The sequence below is a fragment of the Lingula anatina genome, chromosome 1 (assembly GCF_051362555.1).
Source record: "Lingula anatina isolate TDL-2025a chromosome 1, LinAna3.0, whole genome shotgun sequence".
Lineage (NCBI taxonomy): Eukaryota > Metazoa > Brachiopoda > Lingulata > Lingulida > Lingulidae > Lingula > Lingula anatina.
This window is the reverse complement of record NC_141767.1, coordinates 64,081,934-64,109,348: the sequence shown is the minus strand read 5'-3', so window position 1 is coordinate 64,109,348 and position 27,415 is coordinate 64,081,934. Positions and strand designations below refer to the sequence as shown.

Sequence of the window (27,415 nt, the reverse complement as noted above, 5' to 3'; positions counted from 1 at the left end):
GCTTAAGTTTTCTCATTTGAATTTATAAATTATGCAAATATTGTGAACATTTGTATTTTAGAAATTGTGGACTTCTTGACAACAAGTGAAAGTGACCATTTCATAGCCCTTGCTAACAACATAGGTTTGCAAACCAGCAAAACTCACAGTGACCGAGCCAATAAAAACTCGTTCACTTTATTTGACCAGGATGGAAACAGGAGACTTAGCCTAGATGAGGTTTGTAACAAAGATATGAAACACCTTTCAGTTGGTGATGTATCTTGCATCATTATTTTTAACTAAAATTGGCTAACCTCCTTCATGAAAAAGTTTATCAACATACGTACACATCTTAGCTTGTGAATATTTTGTCACACTTGTAACAATTATAAATGAATTGATTCATATGCTCAACAAGTCTATAGTTCTTTTGATATTTTGCACTTTGCATTCCAGATGAAGCTAACCATAGAAAATAGTTTTGATGTTTATCTAGACCATGAAGATATAAGAAAAATGTAGGTCAGAATAGACAAAAAGCAAACAAGCTCATTTATGCTTTCTGTGATTTTTATTGTTTGTTTTTGCTATTCTGTTCCTAAATACATGTACCTCTTATCACTTTTTTCCTAAAGTTTCAAACATCAGTTACAACTTCTGATTAAATGTTATTTTTACAAAATATACTATTATGTGATAAGCATGACTTTACAGTAAATGCATGTATAAAATGCTTCTCAGAGATTTATTGACATAATTTCTATAATAACTTAGTAAGTTTACTGTTATTTCTCATGCAGGTACATGGACTTAGACATGGACCAAGATCATGACAGTTTGTATCTATTATTTTGGCAAGCATTTTATCTCCAATTAAAAATTAAAATTTTGTTCAAATGACACTAGAAAAATTTTGATTCAACTGTTTTTAAAAGTTTGTAAATGTGATAAAAATAAATATTTATATTATGATGTACTTCACACTTTAAAGATGAAATCACACCAGATGAGATCCAGAAAACAAGCCCAGCAGATATGGGGGAATATCTTCAGAAAAAAATGATACAGTACCCAGAGAAGAAGTCCCGCTTTAGTGAACAAGTGTGGTTAAGGCCGGATTTTTCAACAGATGAAGTTTTCCAGCGTGTGCAATTGAGGTATTACCTGTTTTACCATACACATAATTATATAAGAAATCCTAAAATAATATTTGAATCTGTCATTGACTTAGGCTGCCTTCACATGAAAAATCTATTTTCTAAAAATCTATTTGCGGTATCTTGTGATCACAGTCTCCCTGAATACCCCGTGGCGTAATTACTGGCAGCGCCAAGAATTAATTACAGCTTTGGAAGTAACTGGCTCGCGCTGCCCGTAATTACGCCGTGGGGTATTCAGGGCACAGACCGTGATCACAACATACCGCAAATAGATTTTTAGATTTTTAGAAAATAGATTTTTTCATGTGAACGCAGCCTTAAAGGTCGAATGCCCATAGCTGTGTGACTAGACCACAGATTTTATTGTGAGATGCAGTTATACATAGAACCTCAAAAAAGTCAAAGAATGAATATGATTCCCTTTTTTTCAACATTGTTCATTGCTTTGGCATCTTATTAGAATTTTTGTGGCAAACCAGACTTGATTTAGATAAGCATTTCTAGGAGCATTGTTATATGTCAGGTCAAGTGGGCATTGTTGTTTGTCAAAACATACACTAAATAGGTGTACTGTACTTTTTTATTTTTTAGAGTTCAAAAGTTAACAAAGCTTCCTGAAACCTTGATAAAGAGGAGTCATGTACAGGTAAAAAACATGCTTAATGAATTTGATTTAAGGTATTATTTGTTAAAATGCTGTGTTCAAGTTTTATGAGGTAATTCCAGAATGGCAGCAACTCTTATCTTACTTTATTTCTGTAGGTTGTCAAGTATGGTTTGAAGGGACACTATAATGCCCACTTAGACTCCACTCCATTGAATACCAAGGTTCCTTGCTGTACAGAAACCACTAGGTGGAAGGGGAATTGCAGAATATGCAGGTATTCCTAATCCACTACAAAAATTAAACTATGGGTTGTTGGTCAGATAATTATAATAAAAAAATTGTCATATATTTGGGCAATTTCTGTTTGACCAAAGACTGAAAAAGAGAGAGGAATGCCATGAATCTAAAATGAAAAAAAAAATATTGCAGAAGTGTAGCCAACATAATATAAAAAACAATATGGGATTGTGTAACTGGATATTTTTGGATATTTTTTTGTACGTCTTTTTTTTCGTATTTCTAGGTATATGACAATCTTATTTTATCTCAGTGATGTTGAAGAAGGAGGAGAAACCGCATTTCCAGTGGCAGGAAATATAACATTAGATGAAGAGGTAAACTTTGTGTATTTTTAAGATGAAAATTTTGGTTAAAAGATTTGAATTAGCATCTGCTTTTATGTGCAATGTCCCATCCTAAAACAAAACTGTAGACACTGTATGATGGCATACAAGACTAGAAAACAAGCCGTGCAAGGTTTTAGGCTACCTTTTATCTCTGAAAGTCAAAATCTGTGAGCTTGAAATGTATTTTCACAAAGCAATCTAAAAGTAGCATGCTAAACATGGTGAATACTCACTGTTGTGCCAAAGGCTGTAATTTTTCTGGACTTTAAAGAGAACTACCAGAAAAAAAACTGTGGATAAAGTTTGTTTTATTTATTGTTTCACTGCAGTTGCTATAGTGTGCCATATAGTTCTGACCCTACTCTCCTCTAAATCATTCAAAATCTCACAACTTGCTTGATTATAAGCTATGTCACAAGACTGTACTATCACTGAATGATTACTCCCATTGTGTCTGGTGTGTGTTCTTACCATTAATTGTTACATTGCATATTGTTGTAGTTCACATCAGTAGCACCCTGCATACAATAAAATTTATATACCATTTATATTGATATTCTTCTTCCTGTTTTAAGCCTTCTGGTGTCCCTTTTATTTTTTAAGGTATTAAGATCATCAGGAAACATCAATCTATTTAGATCTTGCCACAAAGCAAATTTCAAAGTTCCTCCCAAGAAGGGCAAAGCTGTTATCTGGTATAATCATTTCATAAATCCCAAGACTGACTGGTTGGGTGAGGTGGACAGATTTACATGGCATGGCGGATGCCCTGTGGTGAAAGGTGAAAAGTGGATTGCAAACTTCTGGATCAGAGTGATGGACATGAAAGAGGAAACTGAGAAAGGGTTCTGACTGGAAGATAGGAAAACTTGACACTTTACACTTGTCTGAGAATCTGAAAGCTTGTGGGTTGGTCACATTATTTATCTAATCAACATTATTTTGTATGCAAGTAGACAATGTGATGAATACATTAATAATTTTTATAAATGGTATGAATACCCATGTTTGTCCATGGTATCCCACTACCATTGCTCTTGCCACATTTGTTTTCAAATTTAAGGGGAGCTTTTGTTTGTTAAAAAATCAGGTCAAATTAAAAAAGCAACCTAAATGAAAAGTTTTATATTGTAGTTTTTGGTCAGTTTTTCATATTTTTGCATCCTTTGCCCAATAATTACCAAAATGTATTTATTCTGAATAAATATGTACTTAATTTTAATAATGTTTTAAAAGAATGTTTTCCTTTAAAGTTCCAACATACAACTGCATTGATTTTCATTTAACAAAGATTTTAATAATGCTTATTATTATGAAAAATATTTTACAGCTATGAATCTGATCTTTTAAGATATCTGAGTATTACAGGTTGAACTATGATTACTAGAAAATAATATTTTCAGATCAATAACAAAAATCATTGAAGTATCATTTTTTATTTTGTTTCTTCACTGTTTTTTCTCTACAGAGGTATCTGTAGTATTTATCATGCGGTTGTGTTACAGATGAAGTTGATCAAATAAATCACTTCTAGGCAAAATCTCAGTTGGTCTTTTTTGAGCAACACCAAAACTAGTCCATATGGAACTGCTTGTGAAAAATAAAATTAATTTTCTCTTAAAGAAATCAGCTCTTCAACATAATCATTCAATATCCCCAACATTCATCACTTTTGAAGTTTTCTGTTGAGACAATATTGAAAATACAACAAAGCCTAAACAGATACATTTTGTAACATTTGTTAGTGTCTGTCATATTGAAGCCATAGCTGTGGCACTTTATTCGCCAGTTTTTCTATCACACTTGAGATGGAATCTATTTACAAGCTATATACAAAAAAATACAAAAATAAATTTCATTCACTTCTAGCAGCTATAAATAGAACCCCTGAGACAAATGAGTGGCTGTTCCCCATGCCCTCTCCTTGCACTCAAATAATTAAAAACTATATGTACATATATATAATTATGTTTTTCTATATACAGATTAGCAATAATTGGTAAATATATAAACAGTCACATTTACAGCTTTGATTTCATCATAATACTTTTGCATGCTTAAAGTAATCCATTTGCAAATAATGAAGAGCAGTGAACATCTCCCCCCACTTGAGTTTGTCAATAAAACAAGTATGTGTTTAAGGCATAAATGCTTAGGAAAATGCTCAGTATTCCAGATATGATTCTGTCTAAAGAATCCATCTTAAGTTATATTGTACATCATACCACCATTAATATATGTAGCTTACAAACTTATTAAAAGTACTTGTGTAAAAATTGAAAAATGTGTAATGCATAATTGACAGTATTTTTAGCATAAACATAATTTAGGCAGTAATTTTATTTTCACTAATTCTAAAATAATTTGAGGTAAATTGTCTTTCCTCAAACCACCATACTAATATGAGACTTAATGAACATGTCTGCGTTTATCTAAAGAGTAAAAATATCAAGACATAACACAAGGTTTATTGTTCTAATTGTCATCTCAAAGTTCTTATTAAAAAGAGGTGGAGTAAAGTGGCAGCAAAAAGATTCAATGGATTGCTTTGAATGGCTGTTGCAGCAGATATACTGTTGTACCATGAATCTAGGGACAAAGGGGTGGTTTTGGGAGGGACTGGCTTAGCATCATAAGTAGTTGCCTCTGTGGTGGAACTGAAAGAGAAAAAATTTTGGATGATTTTCTTTTATATTCATTTCCCTTTCCTTTTAGTTAAACAAGAACTCTTTTTCAGAATAATATTTTACCATTAAAGTTCTTCTGTTTCTATATTAAATTTAAAACTGGTATTTACACTCTCATTTTTTTGTTTTATAATGAAACTTATATCAAAATGTTTAAAAATGAAAGGAAAACAAAAAAATCTGTCCTTCATAGCAATGTAAAGATAAGCAACTTACCTTTCCGTTGTTGAAATTCTGACCCACAGTTCATTAAAGCTGGCCTTTTTCTTTTTATTCTTTCTCCTTTTCTTCTTTTTTCTATGTCTATTTTTTCTTTTGCGAGACCTGAAATGACAAATTGCAGTTGTTGAAACATAATTTGTGACCTTCCTAAACCAATCTGTAAGCAATTTCAAAGATCAATGTCAGTATATTTGGTGAGGAAATGAAGTTTTGTCAAACTGCTTTTAAATCTTCATCTTGTTCAAGGATGTTTTGCAATCTATAAAGCTGTTTGCAATGTATTTTTCATCCTAGAACTAATTTGTCAATAAAACAGTGCAAATAATGTGTACATCTATTGATTAGCTTGTTTTATATAAAGATACTGGATGACAACTGAAAAGGGTGGGAATCAATAGCAAAAAAAGTGTAAATGTAAAGAATGGGCAATCCTGCAACAAACTGTCAATTTTATTGTGCAAATGGAATCTAATCAACTGTTGCAAATAAGAATGTTGGAATTTGTAAATAACACAGGAATTCTTCATGTAAAAAACAGGTCAGGGAATGGACAAAAATATATCAAACTGGGTTGCTACCCTAATTTGTGGCATGTTTTGTAGATAGCTGATATCCAAATACTTTCAAATTAACCTATGACCAGTTAGCAGTGCCTTATTTGTGAATAGTTCAAATATTTTAGAGTCACCTTCTATTGTGTCTCCCAAATGGGTCTACATTAGGATCCACCAGGAGTGGGTAGTCTGCAGGCATGTCTGGCACTGCCACAGGTAGGAGGTTAGGTCTGGATCTTCCTCTTTTTGAAGATCTGAAATATAGCAATTATATTAGTTTATATCAAAGAACTAAATACATGAATTGTAACTAAAAAGGGATGGAAGAGACAGTGTGTAGGAGATGGGGGTCACACTTTAAACAGTCCACTGAATTAGTGACAAAATATGTAATTATATTTTGGATAAACACCAATTGTACAGGATACAGTTACTCGCACTGTGAAATATGACAGTTCACAGTCTACGGATTCCATTGTTCTTTCTTACATTGGCCCCTATGTGTACCTAAGCTAAGGTTGTATTATGGGGCAAGACTGAGTGATGAGTTACCAGTCTGGTAGAGATATCTCAAGAGAACATATTCTTGCAATTAATATCCCTTGTGTGATCTAAAAGATTGATAATATGATGTCCTTGTAGTATTAATATCCCCACATGTGATGTTAAAGATGGATAATGAGGCCCTCTTCACCCGACCTATGCTGGGAAAAACTGCACCAGAAAATTACTCTCAGGAAATAAAAAATATACACCCTGGGATTCAGAACCTTGAAAATTACCATATTTGTGTGTGTGTGTGTGTGTGTGTGTGTGTGTGTGTGTGTTAAGTATTCCAGTAGAAGGTGAATCTAGTTTCTTTGTCATCATTTACAATACATATTGTCAAACAGCCCATTATTCTACTTCCAAATATTCCCTCAAATTTCATTAAAAAAATTTCACAATTATAAATGTAATTTAGCCAACTTAAAGAATGCTTCTACGAGAAATGCAGACAAGTATGCTTTTGCCTATTTGGACCTCAGGGTGAAAAATTCTCTTGATGATGACAGTCATCATCATCACTTAACCAGGCACCTAACAGACCAGCTGTCTTATCTGACAGCATTGGTGAGCAACAGCAAGCTAGCTCACAAACGGACATCAAAAACAGTAAAGTCATTTTTAATGTGTAAGCTGACCTGCAACAGTGAGAATATGTCACCAAGCAGGCCAGCAATGACACTTGACCTGTGATCAAAGAGTCAGTGAAATAAGAAAAAAACTAAGTTGCATTCCTCACTGATATGGTATGCATAAGAGCGCATTCTCAACGAATTAAGCCAGGCTTTACAAAGCCGATGACCTAAAAATGGCGGACGTACATGAAAGAAAAACCGCCTAATCTTTTAATAGTCTCTCCGCCTCTCACACGCCTCCCCACACGTCGTCCCTGCGGGGTACAGTAATTAAATCTCGGCTCCGAACATTAATATTTCCGTGAATATCTCTGGTGATATTATCTCCGTAGATAGAAGATTCATTGCTGCTCTACGGGCCAAATTATTCCTTTTTCGTCTCTGTTTTCAAAGATAATAGAACAGAGAGCTTTTTTCCTCCGATCGCCTTCAGCTGCCATGCTTTCTTCACCACGAGTTTAACTGATGAGCATGCGCACTTAATATTTCTCAGGTAGCTTCCGCATGGCGATTTAATTACTGTACCCCGCAGGGACGACGTGTGGGGAGGCGGAGAGACTATTAAAAGATTAGGCGGTTTTTCTTTCATGTACGTCCGCCATTTTTAGGTCACCGGCTTTGTAAAGCCTGGCTTAATTCGTTGAGAATCCGCTCTTAGTAGATCTTTAGCTCTGCCAAAGGTGTGCTCTTGATGGTAAAGTAGCAAATGAGAAGTTTAATTACCATTGAGGAATGTAGAAGGGCATCTAGTTTGTCTGAGATTAAACTTTTTAAGGTGAAGCTTAACTAAGCTATTTGACTTCATGTAAATCAATCTAATACTTGCAAAAGTCACAAAAAATATTAATGCAAAGTTGATAAATGTACAAAATGATTTCTAGAGTTTTTTATGTTTGAATCAATAAAGCATGCCTACAGAATTGTTCTTCCCTTTTCATGTATGATAGTAATAAAGTAAATGGTAACCATGATGCAGTGCTTAGAGTGAAAATACAAAATTTTGAAACCTCTATAATGAGCAGAACTTGAAAAATTGTATCAATAAAAAAATCCAAGATATATTCTCTCAGACTCTTCAAACACTAAAACTGCATTAAATCAGCCCTGTTTTTCATCACCACACCCATCTGAAAACTTGAATTGAACCAGGAAAATTGTAGAGACTTTTTTGCTTTGACCCTACAGCCAAACCACTGGTCTTTTTTAAGTTGAAGTGAGTCAAGGTGAAAAGGTGATCATCAACAGACCAAGGCCTTTGATCTCAGTGTTGAACTCTGATACCTAACTTCTTGTTGACACACCAGTTAAAATACACCTCAGACAATGATGTTTTTTCAGGCCTGGCCCTGGGTTTCTCCACAATTTCACACCTTTTCAGGGAGGTTTGTGTCCATTGTTTGGCTCCTTTAAATACATGACAAAATGTCTCTTTATGTGCTCCAGTAGAGTCTGAGTTTCAGAGACTTTACTTTAGTCCATATAAGTACATCAAAGGTGGACAATGCTATATTTTCCTATCATCTTTCAATACTATTTATCTTCTTTGATTTTATACTTGCCTTCATGTAGTATTTATTAATGAAAACCTCTATGCATACAAAAGCCATTTTAACACCTAAAGCCATTATTAATTCATAGTATATCTCAGAATGATTTTATTTTCATCTAAAAATTTCAATTTCCTTTAATATATTAAGCAAAGTCTACTTCATGCACCTTTATCCTTCTTTAAATATTTTTCCATAAAATTTCTCAAAATCAACTTTAAAATAGATGGTGAGTGCACTAAATTGGCCCTCTGTAGGGTGAAGAGGGTAAATATTATTTCATTCAATATTGACCCTCTTTTATTTTGTGTCTTCAGATATACTTCACCTTTTGAAACAACTCAGACGTAGTTTAGGAGGGTTTTTTCCCAAAAAAAGTATTGGTTGAAACATTAGGAAAACAGTCTTTACTGTATTACATACAGTGAAAAGAAGTCAAACTAGGAAGGTGTTGAAACTTGATATCAGATTTGTCTTTTGTAAGGGGTAATTTCTCACTCAAAAATGTTGAGGTGTAGAGGTACCCACATCTCTGCACCTAATAAGCTTTATCAGGAGTCAATATTATTTTTAGTTTTTGTTTCTGTCGCATGCTGAGAGAGACGGGACATGCGTTAATGCAACACTACTTATTTTTGCAGCGCGACCACGAGTGAAACAACATCCTTGGGTGTGAATGTGTGAAGTCAAATATTTTAATGCATACTTTCATTGAAAAAGCAGGCCATAAAAATATAATGGCGAGCAACTGGCCACCCTGTACCCTACACCTGAAAAAATAACCAGGGGGGACAGGAAATGATCTGATAATGCATCTTTTAAATTGCAAAACACCACTTGTGCCACTTTTCAGATGTTTTTCTCCAGAAAAGGTTGCATAATATTCAGTGGCCACTTGCCCCTGGATACAGACAATACTGAGCATTAACAAGAAAGCAACACATTAAAAATGTCTTTGGTTTCTTAATATGCAGGTATTTTACACCAATGACCCCTCCCAACAGGCATATAAGGTCAGTCTGATGACCACCAAGTATTAACATGGAAATGACAATGTCTGCTGGGTAACTAATATATGCAAATTTATACCTTCTATTTGGATATTTTATGTCAGTTTAATTTTTCTGTCACCAAAACAATATGATTTGATTATGATTCTAAATACAAATGAATGTAAAATACAATTTATAATCTGTATTCAATTTAAAACAATGCACAGGTATTAGCAAAAGCTCAGAACTTTTGATTCACCTGTTATTTCAAGATTTTTACATACCTTTGCACTGTCTCATGTGATTGCGTATGCTCAACATCAAAGTTAAGCTTTCTTAAGTGGTCTATTATTGTATCATTGCCTAAAAAGTGACCTAGAAAAAAAAGAAAGAAAATATTAAATAATTCACAAATGAGGCAATTAATATAAATTTATTTCAATTATCCAGTAAAACCATTTTTCTTGCATTTCTTTACAGTAATTTGGATGATAATGTCAAATTATAACTGACATAACCAAACGCAGTACCTTGCAATTTCTAATTATTTTTTATTACTGAAAAAAAAACTAGTTAACTGTTATTTTACTTTCACCCATTAGGTCAGTATACTCTTCTCCTGACTTCACTTGCACAATGTCTCACGTCAGAAACCTACCATTTCATGAATATCTAGCACATCATTTTAAAGCACAAGCACAGCAAGAGCTCATTTCCCATGCACTCTTGCTCCTATTACCAAATACCATGTTTACTTTGAATTCAACATTCTTTTCAGCTGTATCTCAGCTTGTCACTGTCCCCACCATGTTGTCCCCACTTGGTGAACAAGAGGGTCAGCCTCCCCATTGCTAAATGACTAATTTTTGTCCTGCAAAACTATTTCAACTGACAACTATGTTGTTTTGAAAGGATGACCAGTTTTTGTGAAAATACAAACTCCTCTTAGCATAATTATATCAGACCTCCCGCCCCTAAATTTCCCCTATTCCAAAGATTTTCTAGCAGCAGCTAGGCTTATATACATCTTTTAGTTAATCAGAGAACAAGGAAATTATTTTGGTTTATTGATAAATGTGTCACTTTTTGAATACCGCAGAAGTAAGATGCTTTTACTCTCACGAAAAGATAATTGTAGAACAGTGTCTTACATTACCAGTATCATGAATGTCAATGCCACTACTGCAAGATGCTCTCAACTTAGAGCATGCAGCCCTAAAAGGGGTACTTAAAGACAATTCTAATTATGTTGAATCTGGTGGTTCCTATTTGTCTTATATTTACTAAGAAAACAGAAGCTTGCTAATTTCGAAAGGGAAAATAAACAATTCATTTGGATTCCAGAACACACACACACACACTCCCAATCCCTGTGGTGACTGTGCACAGGTAAACACATACCTATCCTCACTTAGTACTATTCTGGAAGGAGGTATATTATGTAACATATTTTGTCTGACCAAAATTTACATTAAGCATACTACTGATTTTTTGTGTATATAAAATATTGGTCCTTTTTTTATCAGATTATTTATGGTTGACATCTATTTTGTTTTGATAACCTTCAACGCAATTACAAAGTCTAAATCCTTCCATTACAGAGGGAATCTACACCCCCCCCCCCCCAAAAAAAGGAAGAAAAAGTTATATTTTTTACAAAAACATGCTACTTCAATCTATCCCTTACAATTAATATCCTTGATACAATCTACTTTTCAGTCCTTCAGTTTGATTTTAAAAAATTCCCAGGATTTTTTGCCTAGGAGCACCTGGAGAGATATTCCATTAAATGTGGCCAGATTGGTCAGTCACTACTTAAGCAGATACACTTAATGTTACCTCCCCAAGAGTGGACTTGATGACTATCTGTTAAGGCTACACATAATCTGTCAGAACCAACTACTGATTCCCATCCTGGCAGGTTTCTGAACTGTAATGAACCTGTTGAAGAGCTGACCCCCGAAATCTTAATGTATTTTATTGGTTCACTTAGAAAATATATTTAGTTATTTTGAACCAGATAAGATTCTCTGTGGTGGTGATTATTACTTTATTAGAATGTTAGTGTCTGAAGGTATACCAAAATAGTGACAATTAATTTTCTAAATGTAGCAAATAGTGCACTGAACTATTTCTGTGTGCAGGTATGTGTACCTAACACAAACAAGCTGCTCATTTTCCATCTGAATTAAGTTGAGGCAAACCATATTTCACAAAAAAATGAATGTGGGTTCTTACAAAACATACAAATCATTCTATTACCACAGACCAACAACCGTTTATTGAAACATAAAGCAGAGCTGTGATAAAAGTTATCTTACCTGCACCAAAAGCAAAGAAAAAACTTCTGTCCGGGTACTGTTTTAAAAGCTGTCCTACTCTCCGTGCCATTCGGGCATTTCGTTTGTAGATAAGTTCTTGTCGGAAATAATTGTCAATATTTTTGGCAGTTGAAAGCTCCCTAGGTGGGAGCGAGGTATTGACGAGATTCGGCACTTGGGCTGAGTCTTGGTTAAAAATGACAGAGTTCAAGTCTCCACAGTTATAGTGTTTTATTAAGTCTTCTGTAGTGTACGGCATATTCCCCATGCCAATTCTGTAGTTTTCATGCTGCCACAGGGTCTGGTTTAAGGCAAATACTACCTAAAAAGATATATATAGATTAATGAATAAGTTTCAAAAGAAAAGGTACAATACATTTTTATATAATGACTTGATTGGGCTAGCTTTTAACCCCCTCAGCACATTTAAAGTAATCAAAAATTTGGTTAGGCAGTTATTAGGTGAAGAATTATGTCTGCTGACAACAGGGAACAGAAAAAATATAAAGTTTACAATTTTGACAATTAAGAAGTATACGAAAATAAAAACACTAAAATCAATTTCTTTTTCAATTGCTGTAATATAAATTAATTTTCCACCTGTAAATCAACAGATCAACAAATTCAAAAATAAGTTTTCCCAATCTAGTTGACTAAAATTTATGGAAAATGTCATTTAGTTAGAGTGTCATAAAAAATATTAACTCTTTTTAAAGTGGAGTAATATCCACTTCTTGCATCTTGAAATCTTAGAATCTGGCTCTTTTTCAGAAGTATTTTATTGATAACTATAATGAGCAGAAAAATTCCTGCCAATAACTTCAACAGATTTTATAAAAATCAGTTTGGAGAATTTTTTTAATAGTAAAGGAATTCTGGACACTTAAATAGAAAAAAGAATTCAGAGAAAGCGTCTGACATACTTTTCTAATATTAAATTGGGCAGGTTACTTGTTAGACAAAGTCAAATCACACCCAAACTGACCAAAGACCTAGGGCATTACCTTAAAAATAATACAGACAAATGACCCCAACAGTGAAATGTTCTAGCTTTCTTAGTGGTCACTCCTGTGCAACAGCTTCTGCATCACTGTTTGCACAACTGTTGTTGTGTATTCTAGAAGCATGCAATCCTAGATTTTCAACATCATCCACAACTGTTGTAATGCTCGCATTGGCAATGTAATCAGAACACAACTGGGAGAAAATTACAAAAAGTAACATGGTGATTTGTTGAAAGTGAGCTATTTGTGAAAACCAAATAGTTGGGAGTTTGTTTGGGCTAATGTCATTTGAGGGAACAAATGTTAGCAATTGCAGTTTTTATGCCAGACAAAATGTTTATAAATTGGCTTGCCGCTGGTACATAATCTTGCATACTGTTTGACCCCTGAAGGCAGAATCCAAGTTTTGCTACCCTGTGGGAGCTACTTGGGAAAATACTAATATGACTTCAAGTAGTGAGAAAAGACAACTAATAACAGTGTTTTTGGCTGTTATTTTTTGTTAATATCATTTGTCAATTTACCAATTATCTGTAATTATTTTGGTCAATCAGTGATCTGAACCCAGTTTTTGCAGAAATCAAAATATCATTTAAGTATTTAAATATAGGAAAAAAACTACAGAAAAGGATCATAATACTGAAATGGTGTATCTAACCTGCTATGAAGAACAAAAAGTAGTCTGGATCCAGCTTAAAGTCTATTACAGGATGGCCATGTAACCAAAGCCATGTCATCACAATATCTACTGCACAGGTTTTGAGAGGGGTTTCCATAAAAACATTGGCATCTATCTTAGTTTGTTTGAAATGTTTGTAAAGAACCTGCCATTTGGGATTATGTTCACTGTTAAACTGATACACCCACATCAACCTGGCTTATGGCAGTAGGAAAGGAATGTGCACAGACTAGAAATCACTCCTCATTTTTCTTAAATGACAGATTTTGGATAATGTGTATTTTCATTACTTTTTTTAATCAAAAAGAAAAAGCAAAGCAGTAACTTCAATACTTCAATACTATCAGAAATATTAAATGTGCCAAGCAAGTTTATGCTATAGAAGAGATTATTGTATAATATTATAAGACTATTTGTTTGGCTCCTCACTGTATATTAATATATATTTTGAGAAAAATTTTGCTTGTTTTTTAAGCATTTTTCTTCTACAGGTAATATTTCAATAATCAGGAACACCATGATAGTGCTTGAAATACTATAAAAACCATTTGTTCAACTCCCATGCATTTGTATAGAACTGATACTAATTCACAGCACCTGAAGTCATTCACATGGCCATTTAATATTTTTTTTAGATTTCAATTTATGACATTTCACATTAAATGCCTTTGAAGTGAATCTCCTACGACATCTGAAATTGGCACGAAATCCTAGATGCCTTCCAGCTATAAGGAGACAAAGCTCCCAGCTGCACAGTAGACACTTTGAACTTGAGTTAACATGCTTAATAAACATAAAAAAAACATAGCAAAGCTGAATGTATTTACAGACTCCCATTAAAATTACTTTGATTAGTAGTATGAAATAATATTATAATTTTTTTAACAATTAAAGATACAAAATGCCTTTAGTTATAGTTCATGTATGCACCTCCTAGAAGCCTTTCAGAAAAGGGATAGTTGAAAAAAGGTTAACTAAAAAGGTTTCCATTTCATTTAAATCTAAATATGTCACCAACATATATTATTTGGGACATGCAACTTCTTTAAAAGAAAAAACGGGACCAGGAATGTAAAATACATAAATCAAATTCACAAGTGACTGCCTTGCACCTAATTTATCATCAATACAGTTCTTTCAAAGCACATCCTCACACTTTTCAAGCATGAAAGAGTAAGAACAGTAACATATCTGTGAAGGGGGCTTTAATGTCCCTAGCATGTCCAGTTTACAAGTTTAAACTGCCTGTCATTAAGGTTCACTCCTGCCTTTTACATGCTGGGGAGGCATGAGGAACAGCACTTAAGGTATAGCAGAAACATGTAGGCTGAAAGAAAAATGGGGGATATTCAGCTGAGTTTGTTTGAAATATCTGACACTGCTTGAAACACAACTCAGTTGGGAATTTTGTGATAGTTTACAAAACTGTTTATCTCTGAGAAGGAAGTGTCTTTCATGTATGCCCACAGTTTCTAGAATACCCAGCTGATTCTGATTCCATTAAGACAGCATTACATAGGGATTTCTCTAATTATAACTTCACAACCTCTGTGGTTATATCAGAAACATCTTGCTCTTTTGAAATGTTCATTGTGTACTGTCATCAGCCCTTTCTCTCCTCCTTCCAAAATTATATTTTCATACAATGGAAAATCCTTTGCTAAATTTGCATTTCACCCTCAGTTTTGAATAGGTTTTTTTATTTTTAATAATATACAGAACCAAACATTTGCTTTTACATAAGCATCAGGACATGAGGTATGGGCTGACATCATTTTTTTAAACTTTACACCCCTTCCAAAATAACATTTTGACACTTAATTATTTTGAGGCTGTAAATTCATTTTCTTGTGGTATTTAATGGTCAGAGTAGGACATATATCAAATACATTGGCAAGCATGACCTTTACTTAAACAAATAATAATCATTCTGTTCCCAGAAACATCACAGGACTTAATATCACCATTATTCACACACCCATCCCTTCCTTTTTGTGACTTGGTTTGCCACTCCCTTCTTTACCAGTAGTCAATGAACAGCCCCACTCAGAAGTTATTCCCTACTGGGTGTCAGACTGTCTGGCAGCCAGAGACTTATTATAACTGGACTTAATTTTGCTTAACAAGCCCCAAAGGACCTGGACCTATTCACCAGTAAATCCCCGGCCATATCACCATATGTTCTCTGGGAGGGGCATCAAGGTTTGAGGAGGTCAGCTGTCTTCTACTAAATTGTTTTAAATTGACCATGATTGATAAAGAGGTGTGAAGTGTGTCTGGCAGATTCAGATGTTACAGGCAGGGAAAGGAGTGTGGTCTTTTGGCAACAAATTATGACATCATTCTTATTTATCTTACACAAAATAACTTTTGAGACACATTCACCTTTTCATTGAAGATATTCTTTGAAGATTCCTTTAATGTACTTTTGGAGTCATCCATTTATCATCATTAATAATGACATTGGATTTCCTTATCATAATTTATCTCTAAACTAAATTCATTACCTGTTTTAAATCAAACTTCACACAAGCCAGGTTTTCCCTCAGCAAGCAACATGTTTTTAAAGATTAATTTAACAATTTAACATATCCTACAAATAATACATGATAAGTTTTAGAGACATGACAAAACTACTCGACACACCTCCAACACTGAATTTTTTCATTCAAACTATACTTGGATTTCAAGAAACTGATATTGAAACTTAATCTAAAAAGAAAGTACCTATTTTTCTACAAAGTTGCAAACATTTGTATCAATTTCAGGCCACCCATGCTGATTTACATCCAGATCAAATAAGTATTTATTTATCTGTGATCTAAGTGTGGAATAATATTTGCTTGCAGCTTTCAAGCAGAGGTTTATGACAGTTGTAAAGTGATGACAAACTGGCATTTGGCAATGTCAACACATCAGTTGAACAGTAGCAGTTTTTAACATCCAAACCTGTAGGCATCAGATTTAGCTTAATGGCCCATCTTAGGATTTATAATTCCTGGATTAAGCTGCTTTTAAGAATAAAATCTTCTACTGGTAAAGCTGAGCCTGATGAGAAATCCAACTCATTTAAATCACTAGCCCATTTAACAAAATTTATCTGAGGGAAGTGGGGCGAGGGTGGTGCCAAGCATAACATGTAACGAATATGTTAATGGGTCAGATATTAGCCATCTCTTTCTCGGTTACTCCAATTATGCCAAAATGTAACATAATTATCAAACCAAACAGAATGATTTTCTGCAGACTGAAAAACATCTGTTTATTAAATTGTTGCCAATTATAAGAATCACTAGCCTTGGCCCAGCTGGCTTTCCTTTATCTTCAGATTTCATACCTACATGGCAGTGACATAATAAAGATTACACCACCCAACATCCCTGGTTTACCAATCAAGAAAAACAAAGCCTGGAATTTGTTTGCTGTTTCTCAAACCTCCCCAAAGAAACATTTACTATTCCTTATCATGAGTCAAATGTAACACTATCACAATCTCAAGATCCCCCCTACTTGTGTTTTGACATATTGGATATTTGCTACACTTGTTGTCACTTCTACCCTGTCCATAAGGAGATCAAATTTGACGTTGAAGTCTTCTGGGTCTCACTGTGGCTGGGGTCAATACATATCAGTAGGGCAGGTATTTAACACTGTTTGTCAGTGATAACCTTTCAGGAGAAATGAGATATTGTATAGGAGACTGATACAGAGATGAGAAGAACAGGGTCTGCTGTCAGTGATAAAAATGAATTTATCTCAAGATCTATTCTTTTTTTATCTCTTTTAAATATCTTTTGCTTGCTCTTCACTTTTATGTTTCGTGGAAACAACTGTTAGTTTATGCAACATATTAGATCCATTAAAAGTTCTAGCTAACTTGATTTTTCCTGTTTTTCACTGGATGTAAGACCAAATGACTGCCGCCTCTATTGAAATTGGGCACCTTGAATTTTATTAGTACTGGAAGCCAACTTTTTTCTTACCAAAATGTATATTATTCCTTCAAGCCACCCACTTGTATTTTAACCCCTAAAAAGAACACTGGGATCAATTTCCTTCAAACCCTTTGAACTAAAGTGATATCACACAATGATAATCATCCTTCACTTTATCCCTCCTCTCTTCCTATTATGGCCCTAAATCTGTGTATTTTACAAGTATTTCAACCTACTCATGTGTGGGGGCCAGGTAGTATATGCAAACACCAAAGTAAGAGGATCGCCAAATAGCTCAATGTGATTGACACTACGGTTAGATTTCACAATCTCCTCTAACAGTCAGTGTAATTACCTTTTTTCAAGTGCAAAATAGCCATTGGTTTGGATGGGCTTGACTTCTGGAGTACATGTGGCATATTTCTGTGAGAATTCGGCTTAAGGAAAGACTAACATTGAGTACCCTGGTGTAATTAATAAGAGATTAGGTATCTGTCTTCAATGGGAGAGAAAACTAGAACTGAATGCAAAGTCACTCTCTTCCCATTTGACTCCTGCTATCTCATACAAATTGAAATTGGCCCCAGTGGCTAGGGACCTGAAAAAATGCAGCATCTACGATTACAGAAAGAACAATACAAACAATACTTTGCGCTGTGCTATGTGTCATCCCTAAAGCTCTGTCAACTATTTTTTCTCCACAAAAAAATGATAAAGTGTAGCCTTCATACCATTCTTCTCTTTCACAACACAAGTGTTGAATGTAATTGGTGTACATTCCCAAGGCAGCTGTCTGTCTCTACTGCATATTTTTTTCCTGTGGGACATTTTATCTGCTAAGTGACAACTAACGCAAAAACACCAAAAGAATAGACAATGACATGTTCAATATTTAAAGAAAGAGGTACAATAGACGATTGTAAGTTACAACTATTTCCATTCTAAAACTAATCAACAGGTCCCTTTTTACTGTATGTCATAATATCTGTAAACAGCACTACGAGATTTGTATGCCGTAGTTGTAAGAAATGACTTCTACAAAACAGACACCAATTTCAGGCTAATTCTATAGAAATGGCCTTTTTAGAGATGGGTCTTTCTAACTTAATATACATCTAGGGAGCTCACTATGATTTCTAACCATAAGAAACCCCTTCCAATCTTTCTGTTATGCCACCTACCATGATTACAACTGAGTTTTTAAACATGCTGTTAAATTATATCCCTATGTTTACAAATTGTAAATCACAAGGTCTACCGAAATAAAACATATTATCTGGAAAATAGATTTTCAGTTTTAAAACTTGGTGTTGGAACAGTGGACAACAGGGAGAAAAGACCATGTCACCAGATTGTGGGGTGATATCTAGGGTCCAGTTGCATTCATTGTCCTAGACAGGTATTTTCCCATAGAATAAACAAAGACAATAGTTCTTAATTACAGAAAAGGTGGACATACATTTCCATTATCAAGTCCTATCTTTTGCCAAAATCCTTCTCTCAATCTGAATAAATGGGAATCAATTAAAATGTAAGATATTTTTGTGCTGTAGCATGATTTATGGAGGCAGAAAAGTGTTTAATTTATTAAGCACTTCAGTGTTGCTACATAGTTTAACTTCACTCACTGATACTGTGACAGGTACCTCCTGCAGACTTGAAAAAAAATCAAAGAATCAACCGATTATTGATAGATCAGATCAATAAGTCTCTTCCATTGAAATTAGAGGTTAAATTGCTGGAGGTGTGTTTTGTTGCTCATGGATGCAACAAAAGAACAGGGGTGTTAAAGAGGGTGCCTTGGGATATTGATCAATAATTGAAAGAGATCAGCTTGACTGATTTTTCTGTTTTATTTATTCAGCCTTTTGAACATACGCCTTTTTTATTTGTTACAAAGCAGACATTGTATACACCTAGAAAGCCGCAACCAACTAAATTGTCACTCATTTCTATAAAGATGTTTCTGAACTATAAAGCATAAAGTCAAAAGGTCTTGACCTCCCAAAATAATTAAGTCCAAGCTACGTAATACTAATCTTACTTAATACGTTGTTAATCAATAGTTTTCAACCAAAATGTGTGACTGTTCAGTGAACCATGAATACGTTCACACCTGCAACAGGTTTGTTATCAACTTCTAATTTTCTCTCTCAATAAAAATCAATAAAAGCATTCTTCCTGTGCATGGAGTTAATTTCGCATCTCATTTTGGACACTTTGGCAACAAAGACTTGGAAAAGAAATTAAAACTCAAAATTGGACCCCAGAGAAACTAATTGGTATATCAATATTGGTCTGGTTAATCTAAATGGTTCACTGGAATAATGTGTTTGGGTACAACATGTACACAGGTTGGCCTCCTTGAGTTTTTCACTAAGCACTTGTGTATTCACAAATAATTAGCCCACTACTAAAACACATCATAGAGAAAAACTTTTTTATGAACTGCTGGTCATTTAATCCTGCAAATCCTGGTGGAATTTCAGCACTCGTGAAATTTAAAAGAAACTGAAGCTCACTATATTTTTGTTCTTGCCAATAATCAACTGTATGCTACAGCAGTTAATGAAAAGGGTTATCCTTATATTACCAAAACAAGCTGTAATTGCAACCATTAATGACTAATCAAGCCATGCTAATATGTTTATGTTTAGATATATAATTTCAAAATATGACTGTGACCCATTCTTTTACAAGAATAACAATTATGTTCCACATCACCGAGCTTCAGACATCGTTTGCTCCAAGGAAAACATGCATTCAATTTACTTCGGTTGACCAGATTCTGCATGTAAAATGGGCAACCACTTTTAACCTGTCTATGCTTTTGGATACACAAACTTTATATATTTTGCAACAAAACACGACTTAAGTGTGCATTAACACGTCTATATGATTTCACACAATAGCCACATTTGCAGCATGTGCGAATAAGAATAAGACGTCCCCTTCGAACTCAAGGAAGGCTGGTTGAAGTTATGAATGAAGGGGAAAATGGGGACTTGTTGATACACACCTCCTTAGGGCTAAGTGTATACTGCTACCACTTTTTAGAGGATTACTAAAAATCGCAAATATTTGCACAATTATTTTGGAGTGCTTTAACAAGTTGATAGAGTGCCCAATGCTCTTCCTGCCTGATAGCCATCAACTGCAGTAGGGGGTAGCGCCAGAGAAAGACCGCCTGTTCGCTCAGACCCACACGGCGCAATTTGGGATCTATCCTTCTTTACATTTTGCTGTTTTTTGTTTTACTTACTTAGGCTTTGGTAATGTTGATTCAGTTTGGCTTTCTATGGAGAAAGGCAAAAAAAAAGAATACACTGGACTTTTTTTTAGCTTTTTGCTTTCCTACTTTTTGACTGATCCAATGTTTGGGTAGAGTAAAGTACTGCAGACTTCTTGCAGTGCTTTAACAGTCTGATGCTGCTTAATTTGGTCAAAAAGACAGGAAAAGCAGGTGCTCAAGCTTCCAGTCTTTTTATTTTTTTTCATGCAGTAATGCTCCTTACAGGGCACAGGATATGTTAAGAAGAGAAACAACATGCTCTGCCTTACACAATTAAGTACTTTAAATGATGGACAAGTTTTCAGACACTTTACAATTACATCACTTCCTCATAAAAAAGATGAAGAAGCTATAAAAAATGAAGTATGCAACGAGTGTCTTCCTCTTACCTCTTGTCCCCTTTTGCTGAAGTTCAAAAAAGTAAAATTTTGCCCACAGACACAGAACTTAAAAAATGTTGAGAAACCATAATGTGCTAATGCAACCCCTCTGGTTATGACTACTCAGACTCAAATTACAGAAAATCATGTTTCCTAACGGCATCTTTTTATTCAAAGCTAATATACCCTAAGACTTTTTTATGTTTGCTAAACATTACCTCACTTGTAACTCTTTACTTCACTTGATAGCCAAGGTTATGCAAACAGGTAGTAGCTCAATTATTGGTAGTGTACTATAAAACAGTGCTGAGAGTCGGGTATCTTGTTGCTTCATTCCACTATTTTTTCTTACCTATTTAGACTTAAAAGTATTCTTTTCAGGATTTTTGCACCAAGACTATATTTTAAAGTCTATTCCTCTTTTATTCTATTGCTAATTAAATAGATGAATCAGCAATAATGTAATGCTTGAAATTTTGCAAAATAGATGCACATTTATTTGCACAACACAAGAATTCCAATAAAACATGAGAATGATCAGTCTCTCAACTATAATTTTATAACCTATAAGGCAGTAAAACAACTAATAACAGCATCATATACAGTACCCCTTTTAAAAACATATCAATTACAAAACACTACTGGTTGTTGGGGGTTCTCTTGTGTTCACATTGCTAAAGTGGCAGGTTAATTTGATCCCATTGATAAATTAATTCAATAACTTTCACAATACACTACCTTAGACCTACAGTGCTATCTTTTCTTTTCTTTGATGTCAGGACCTTCCCACTGAGTTTACAACCTGTACAACATTAAATTAATTCAATAACTTTCACAATACAGTGCCTAATTTACACAAGGCTATCTTTACTCCCCTTTGAAGCTGGCCCTTCCCACTGAGTTTACATGTATATCATTTCACTTGAGTAGATAATGTGAAATCAACCAGTTGAAATTCATATGTCAGACTATTTCAATTCTTCTTCCCTTTTTATTAAGGACAGTACCACCACTAGTATTACTATGCTTGGGCTTTTAATTGCACAGTTTCACATAATTTACTTGTTCTATTTCAGCCACTTACTGGTATGGTATTGAAGGCATTGTTTAGAATGGCATTCCAGATAAGCAATCCTCCATCTGCTTACACTGATTAAATATGGTTTACATTCAATTAACAGATTTTAAAACAAGCCTAAAATGAATCTAAAGTTAAGTATCCATACTGGAATCACCTGGTCTTTGCACAAACTACTCACAGCTTACCCACCATCCCATGGGATGCAAATTTTAGGACTTGGTAGTACAACCAAAATGGGATATTTTCTCAGTTTAACAGACAAAATAACACCCATACATTGCCATGTGCATTTGAAACCTGAAACAAAATTTGAAAAGTAAAAGCCCAGGGGGATTCATTTCAGGTATTTCAAAGAAAAGTCAATCATAGAATAATAAATGTCACAAAATATTAAACCAAACAAAAAAGGGATTAAAGGTCACAGCTGTGACAGTCAGTGGCCGTGATATACTGTCAGGGTAGAAAATGCATGTAGAGGCAATTCATCATTGCCTTTTCAAGATTATGATTCCAAGGTAAAGCTTTATTGTAATGATTAACTAAACTCACAATGAAGATTATTCTTGACTCTAGATGCTTATTTATAGCACTGATATTGTAAATATCAATCATTGCGTTAATCTCATATTACAAAGAGATGCCACTACTTTTTATACTATTTATGTGTTTTTTGTTATTAGTAACAGCCTCCTTTCTTCAATTAAAATTAATTGTAAAAGATAAAATTATTATCACTGCTATTGAGATGCAAATTACTGAAATATGATAAATGCAAACAAATTAAACCAATCTGTTCTGAGGGATTTCTGTTAATAGGACTTGGGGGACTTTGTTTTAAGGACAAATTAAACATTTCTCATTTATAATTATCTGCATTTACTTTTGGTTTCAGATTTTAAAGAGGGTTGAGAGCCTTGTCAATAGGAATATAAGTGAAGCCAAATTTTTATATTTGGTTTTGTGGGGTAATTTTTTCAGTGACCAGATCAGAATTGCAGCACTTAGACAGTTACTGACAAAAAATCAATGTAATTACCGGAAAGAACAAGTAATTGTCTTAGAAATACATGGACACAGCAGAGACAACATGCAATCTGCTGGTAATTTTCTTATCTATCTGTGCCAATACTTCTACTAAAAGGCCAACTTATATGGATTGAGAACTTCTTCAAGTTGGCAGATTCAATGAAATGGATGTATTGGAGCTGCCAAAATACATATTTCTCAGTTGTTTCACTCAGTTTTCAACAAATCAGTCATGTCATAAGCATAACCACTGTGTCTGATTTTTTTCTTTCATATCTATACACAAAAAGATACAGATTCATTAAGAAAGGAACCAATAATTTTTCAAGAGATATTTTGAAATGTATGAATTTCTTTTTTACATAATGACAAACCAATCTAAACTTAAATGACAAATAGATATTTGCACTTCATACCAACTGGATTCTCACACCTGATGGAGCCTTTGAGACTAAGGAGAACTGGCGGTGCCCCCTGCATTCCCACAAAAGGTCAGGGGGGTACACAGTGCCAGTCAGACATGAAACAACATATTCATTTTAATTACCAGAGACCTTGAAATAAAAGTAAAGTTAAACCTGGTTAACAATGGCCCATAGGCAGGTACAATGCCTTCATTAATTCCCAGCACAGAGGTGGCGAGATAAAGAGATTAAGGCAGCAGGACTTATCCCAGGCTTAATTGGATCCAGTCAGACTGGGTTGATGATAATGTCTATCATCAAAATCCTATAGTCAGATGGATCAACTCAGAGAGCCTCTGACAGGCGTTTCTTTTACTAAAGTGTGTTCTTGTCGGCTTAGGGTGTAAAACTGGACTTAAAGAATATCTAAGTAGGCATGGTAATATCTGGATGTTTGTTATTGTTATCTTTGGAAAAGATACTTTGAGATTTAGAATTTGAGATAAACTATGTGTCATTTAGTGTGTTTGGTATGGCACTTTGGCAGGACAGTTTTTCAACCATCAATATCTATCATGATCTACAAACCCCCTACAATGTTTGTGTCAATTAAGAAAGTTATGAGAGAACAGTTTCATTAGCTCTGTATGTATAAATTCAAATTACTGTTTTTCTTTTTATCAAGAGCTTGTAAAATATGTGGGTATTACCTCCAATATTTCTGTGACTGTCAGTCACCATCATCAGGGAGTAAGAAAGTTATGGTTTACTGTACCATATGGCCAAATTAAACACATACCAATTTATTAAAGTTGTCTACAGTTGAAAACTTTCCCAACTAACATTGCCAGTTGTCCAGGCATACATTTTCTCTAGAACCTTTTTAATATATACCTAGGAAAGCTTATCATTGCATTAGCAATTGAATAGTTCAGCCTATAATTTCATTAACATATATAACACTCTGAGTAGTAATATAAGTGGGCAATGCTGCCAGAGTGAGCTACAACTGCTAGCGGCACTTCCTGATAAAGAGCAGGGATAGAAAGCAAGGTAGATCAGTGTACAGAGAGATTTACTGACAGCACTCATTTTTGCGGTTCACCTCGAGATCTTAATTAACCATTCCTAATTCCACTGATCCACAACCAGTACCGAATTTTAGTTTATCCTAGCGAGCTCAGAGACTGAATGCCATGAATATACACTGCTTTTCCAAGATGTGCTGAGTGAATGATAAGATACCCAAGACTATTTATGTTGAAAAAAGTTACAGGTAGTTTTCAGCAGATTCTGTTTCTTTTTTTCCCTCTTTTTTCTGAGTACTAATTTTAACCGTTTGATTTCCTCACCATAAATTAAGTGAATAAAGCAGCATAGAACCTTTGAAATATATTTATGAAATCACGCAGTGCAGTTGTACTCTCAAATGTTCCTTCTACCTTGTCCAGTTTGATCACACACCTTGGCCATGGAATCTCAAACCTCTTTTAGAGGGGAAAAATAATTTATAACAAAACTTGTGCGTCAAATCATTGTAACACAAATGAGACTCTTGTCCCCTTCCTAGACTACAAGCAAAATAACAAATGAACCTTCACTCTAGTATAAATTACTAGGGTGTGCTGGTATTCCCGCTATTGTAAGATGGTTGTATCTGTAATATTCAATTAGCTCTTTCTCTGCAGGTAGGACCAAATTTCTGAACAGTGCACTATATTACTTGATCCCGCTAGACACACTGTTGACATTTTTATAAGAATGGAGCAGAGCTGACCCCAGAAACCCTAGACAGGACTTTGTTGCTGGTTAAGCATCCACAACCAAAAATTGCTGTAATTTTCTCTGTGTCCCTTGATGCTCAGTTAATGTGCCTTCAGATGCACGATTGCTCAACTGTGAAAACGGGAGTAGCATGGTGTCTAACCAGTGTCACCACTGTGTATAATATTATCCTGTGCCACATCCACTTGTTTACATGCAAGGAGTCTGACAGCACATGTGTACCAGTGATTGTTATGGCTATTTAAACTCAACTCCCTGCCAAATTTGAGAATCATTAGATCAGGTCATGCTTGTGATCTGATAAAAATCTGTAGGGGCTGATTTGGGAGATAACTTCAGGGTGGCTACAAGACACACAATAGCAACACAAAGACGGATCCAAGCAAACATCTATTTAGTACTTACCTCAGAAAAGTTGAGTTCATTTAAAGGAACACACTGCTCCTCCACTCTCTCAACAGCACCCGTGGTTTTGCTCATCCTTTCAGCTTGCTGGGCCAAGTATAGATCCAATACTGGAATTCCTTTAGATTTGATATCGCTCTCCGTCAGAGAGTTCACCATCAACATAACCCATACTGGTCTCTTTCGCTCCCAGTTCCCTGCTATTGCATTGAATAAATAATCGGCATATAGACCCCTCCCTCTCTGATCTGGTGTCATCCATTTTGGCATTTCTTCTTTCACATAATTTAAGTGTCGTTTGAGCCTTCGATAAATATCCTGGGGTAGAACATCCTGCAAGTTTTCCCCATGGGGTAACATCTGACATGTCGCTAATGCTGAGATGGTGGAAGGATCCGTAAGATCCAACTCGAAAAAAATATTCTGTGCTTGTCTAAATGCCTGTTTTGCATTTTCTGGAATAAAATCCCACACCCTTGTGTAAGGTACGTGAATCGTTCCAAAGAAATATGCCGGCGGATCTCTCTTAACTGTCCATAAGAATGAGTTGAGTTGATTTTGCTGCAATAAAACCAAGCTTTAAAGTAAATCAGTTAGTTCTACAATGCACCCCAAACTAGCTACATAATGTAAACTTCAAATATTAGCCCAAAACCACACACAAGTCGCCCGGCCACAAAGAGAAAGATTTACCTGAGTATTATGCTGCACTAGGCTGACCGCGGTGTAAGGAAATCATTTAATATGGTCCATTTAGCCCAACACGACAAAGTAAACTAGAAAGAATTTAGGTACAATTTCACGTGTATTTTCAAAAGAATGGGATTCTACTTATATAACTTCTTACTACTCTCCATTAAAACAGGCGTTGTGGGCCTACTGTGGACAAATTACTTTCTCGATTTAAAGACTATGGGGAAATTAGAAAAATTCATTAAAAAACTTACGTCACTAGTGTGCTCACAATGGGCCAAGGCTCCGGGTCCCCAACTTGTCCCCCCTGTGTCCACGCCGGCTATACTCTGCAGTAGTAGTAGTATCCACAAAAAGACTAGTAACCCTGATGGCATGGTGTTCGCACATTGCTATCAATGTCAACGCTACTCAGTATTGATTCAATGAATGGGGAGCCGATCTTGCCGGTTCTTCCTCTTCGTTACTCAGTAATTCCTCCCCAAATGATTTCGACGGTCTCTGCATGGCTAAATATATCTGACTAAATATTTACGAACACCCAAAGCGTGGCATTTGCTACTCATTTGCCAAGAAAACTTTGGAAAACTCGCTCCTCGCTTGTGCCTCGACTGAGTTTGAGTGAGCGTATGCGCGCAGTGGTTAAGAAGCGATTTGATTGGACCATTTCCACCTGTAAACGACAGGCGCACGGGGAGGCTGGCACATTAAGCAAATATCAATGGTTTTGTTTGATTTGATATTGGCACAGGTCGGTCTAAACTATTGACTTAATGTCATGATATTATTTTTATTGATTTTGAACTACTACTGGACTGATTTCGCCGTTTTCTGTGCCCGTGAACCCATGGC

The 27,415-nt window shown here is 34.9% G+C and overlaps 2 protein-coding genes across 2 annotated transcripts in view; one reads left to right on the top strand and one right to left on the bottom strand.

Moving 5' to 3' along the window:
* LOC106151195 (transmembrane prolyl 4-hydroxylase) overlaps positions 1-3,915 on the top strand; it is a 5,526-nt gene extending 1,611 nt beyond the window's left edge. Inside the window, exons 3-10 of the mRNA XM_013524307.2 lie at positions 62-219; positions 439-500; positions 783-817; positions 974-1,139; positions 1,734-1,788; positions 1,905-2,023; positions 2,273-2,363; positions 2,979-3,915. Coding sequence (XP_013379761.2) covers positions 62-219; positions 439-500; positions 783-817; positions 974-1,139; positions 1,734-1,788; positions 1,905-2,023; positions 2,273-2,363; positions 2,979-3,227 — 935 coding nt within the window. The 3' untranslated portion in view covers positions 3,228-3,915. The remainder of the gene's footprint in view (positions 1-61; positions 220-438; positions 501-782; positions 818-973; positions 1,140-1,733; positions 1,789-1,904; positions 2,024-2,272; positions 2,364-2,978) is intronic.
* Positions 3,796-27,415, bottom strand: LOC106151194 (metalloprotease TIKI1). The gene is made up of 7 exons (XM_013524306.2): positions 26,818-27,415; positions 25,871-26,431; positions 11,880-12,201; positions 9,843-9,933; positions 5,973-6,092; positions 5,279-5,386; positions 3,796-5,032 (listed from the first exon to the last, which is right to left on the bottom strand). Exons 1-7 carry the CDS (start codon positions 26,938-26,940, stop codon positions 4,858-4,860), a joined length of 1,500 nt encoding a protein of 499 aa, XP_013379760.2. The 5' UTR covers positions 26,941-27,415; the 3' UTR covers positions 3,796-4,857.

Bases quoted from the DNA above. Each gene is read 5' to 3' on its own strand.
- LOC106151194 (XM_013524306.2), bottom strand. From the start codon at position 26,940: ATGCCATCAGGGTTACTAGTCTTTTTGTGGATACTACTACTACTGCAG. The intron at 12,202-25,870 runs GTAAGTACTAAA...ATATCTTTTTAG, and splicing joins ATGAACTCAACTTTTCTGAG to GTAGTATTTGCCTTAAACCA. The intron at 6,093-9,842 runs GTATGTAAAAAT...GCTATATTTCAG, and splicing joins TCACATGAGACAGTGCAAAG to ATCTTCAAAAAGAGGAAGAT.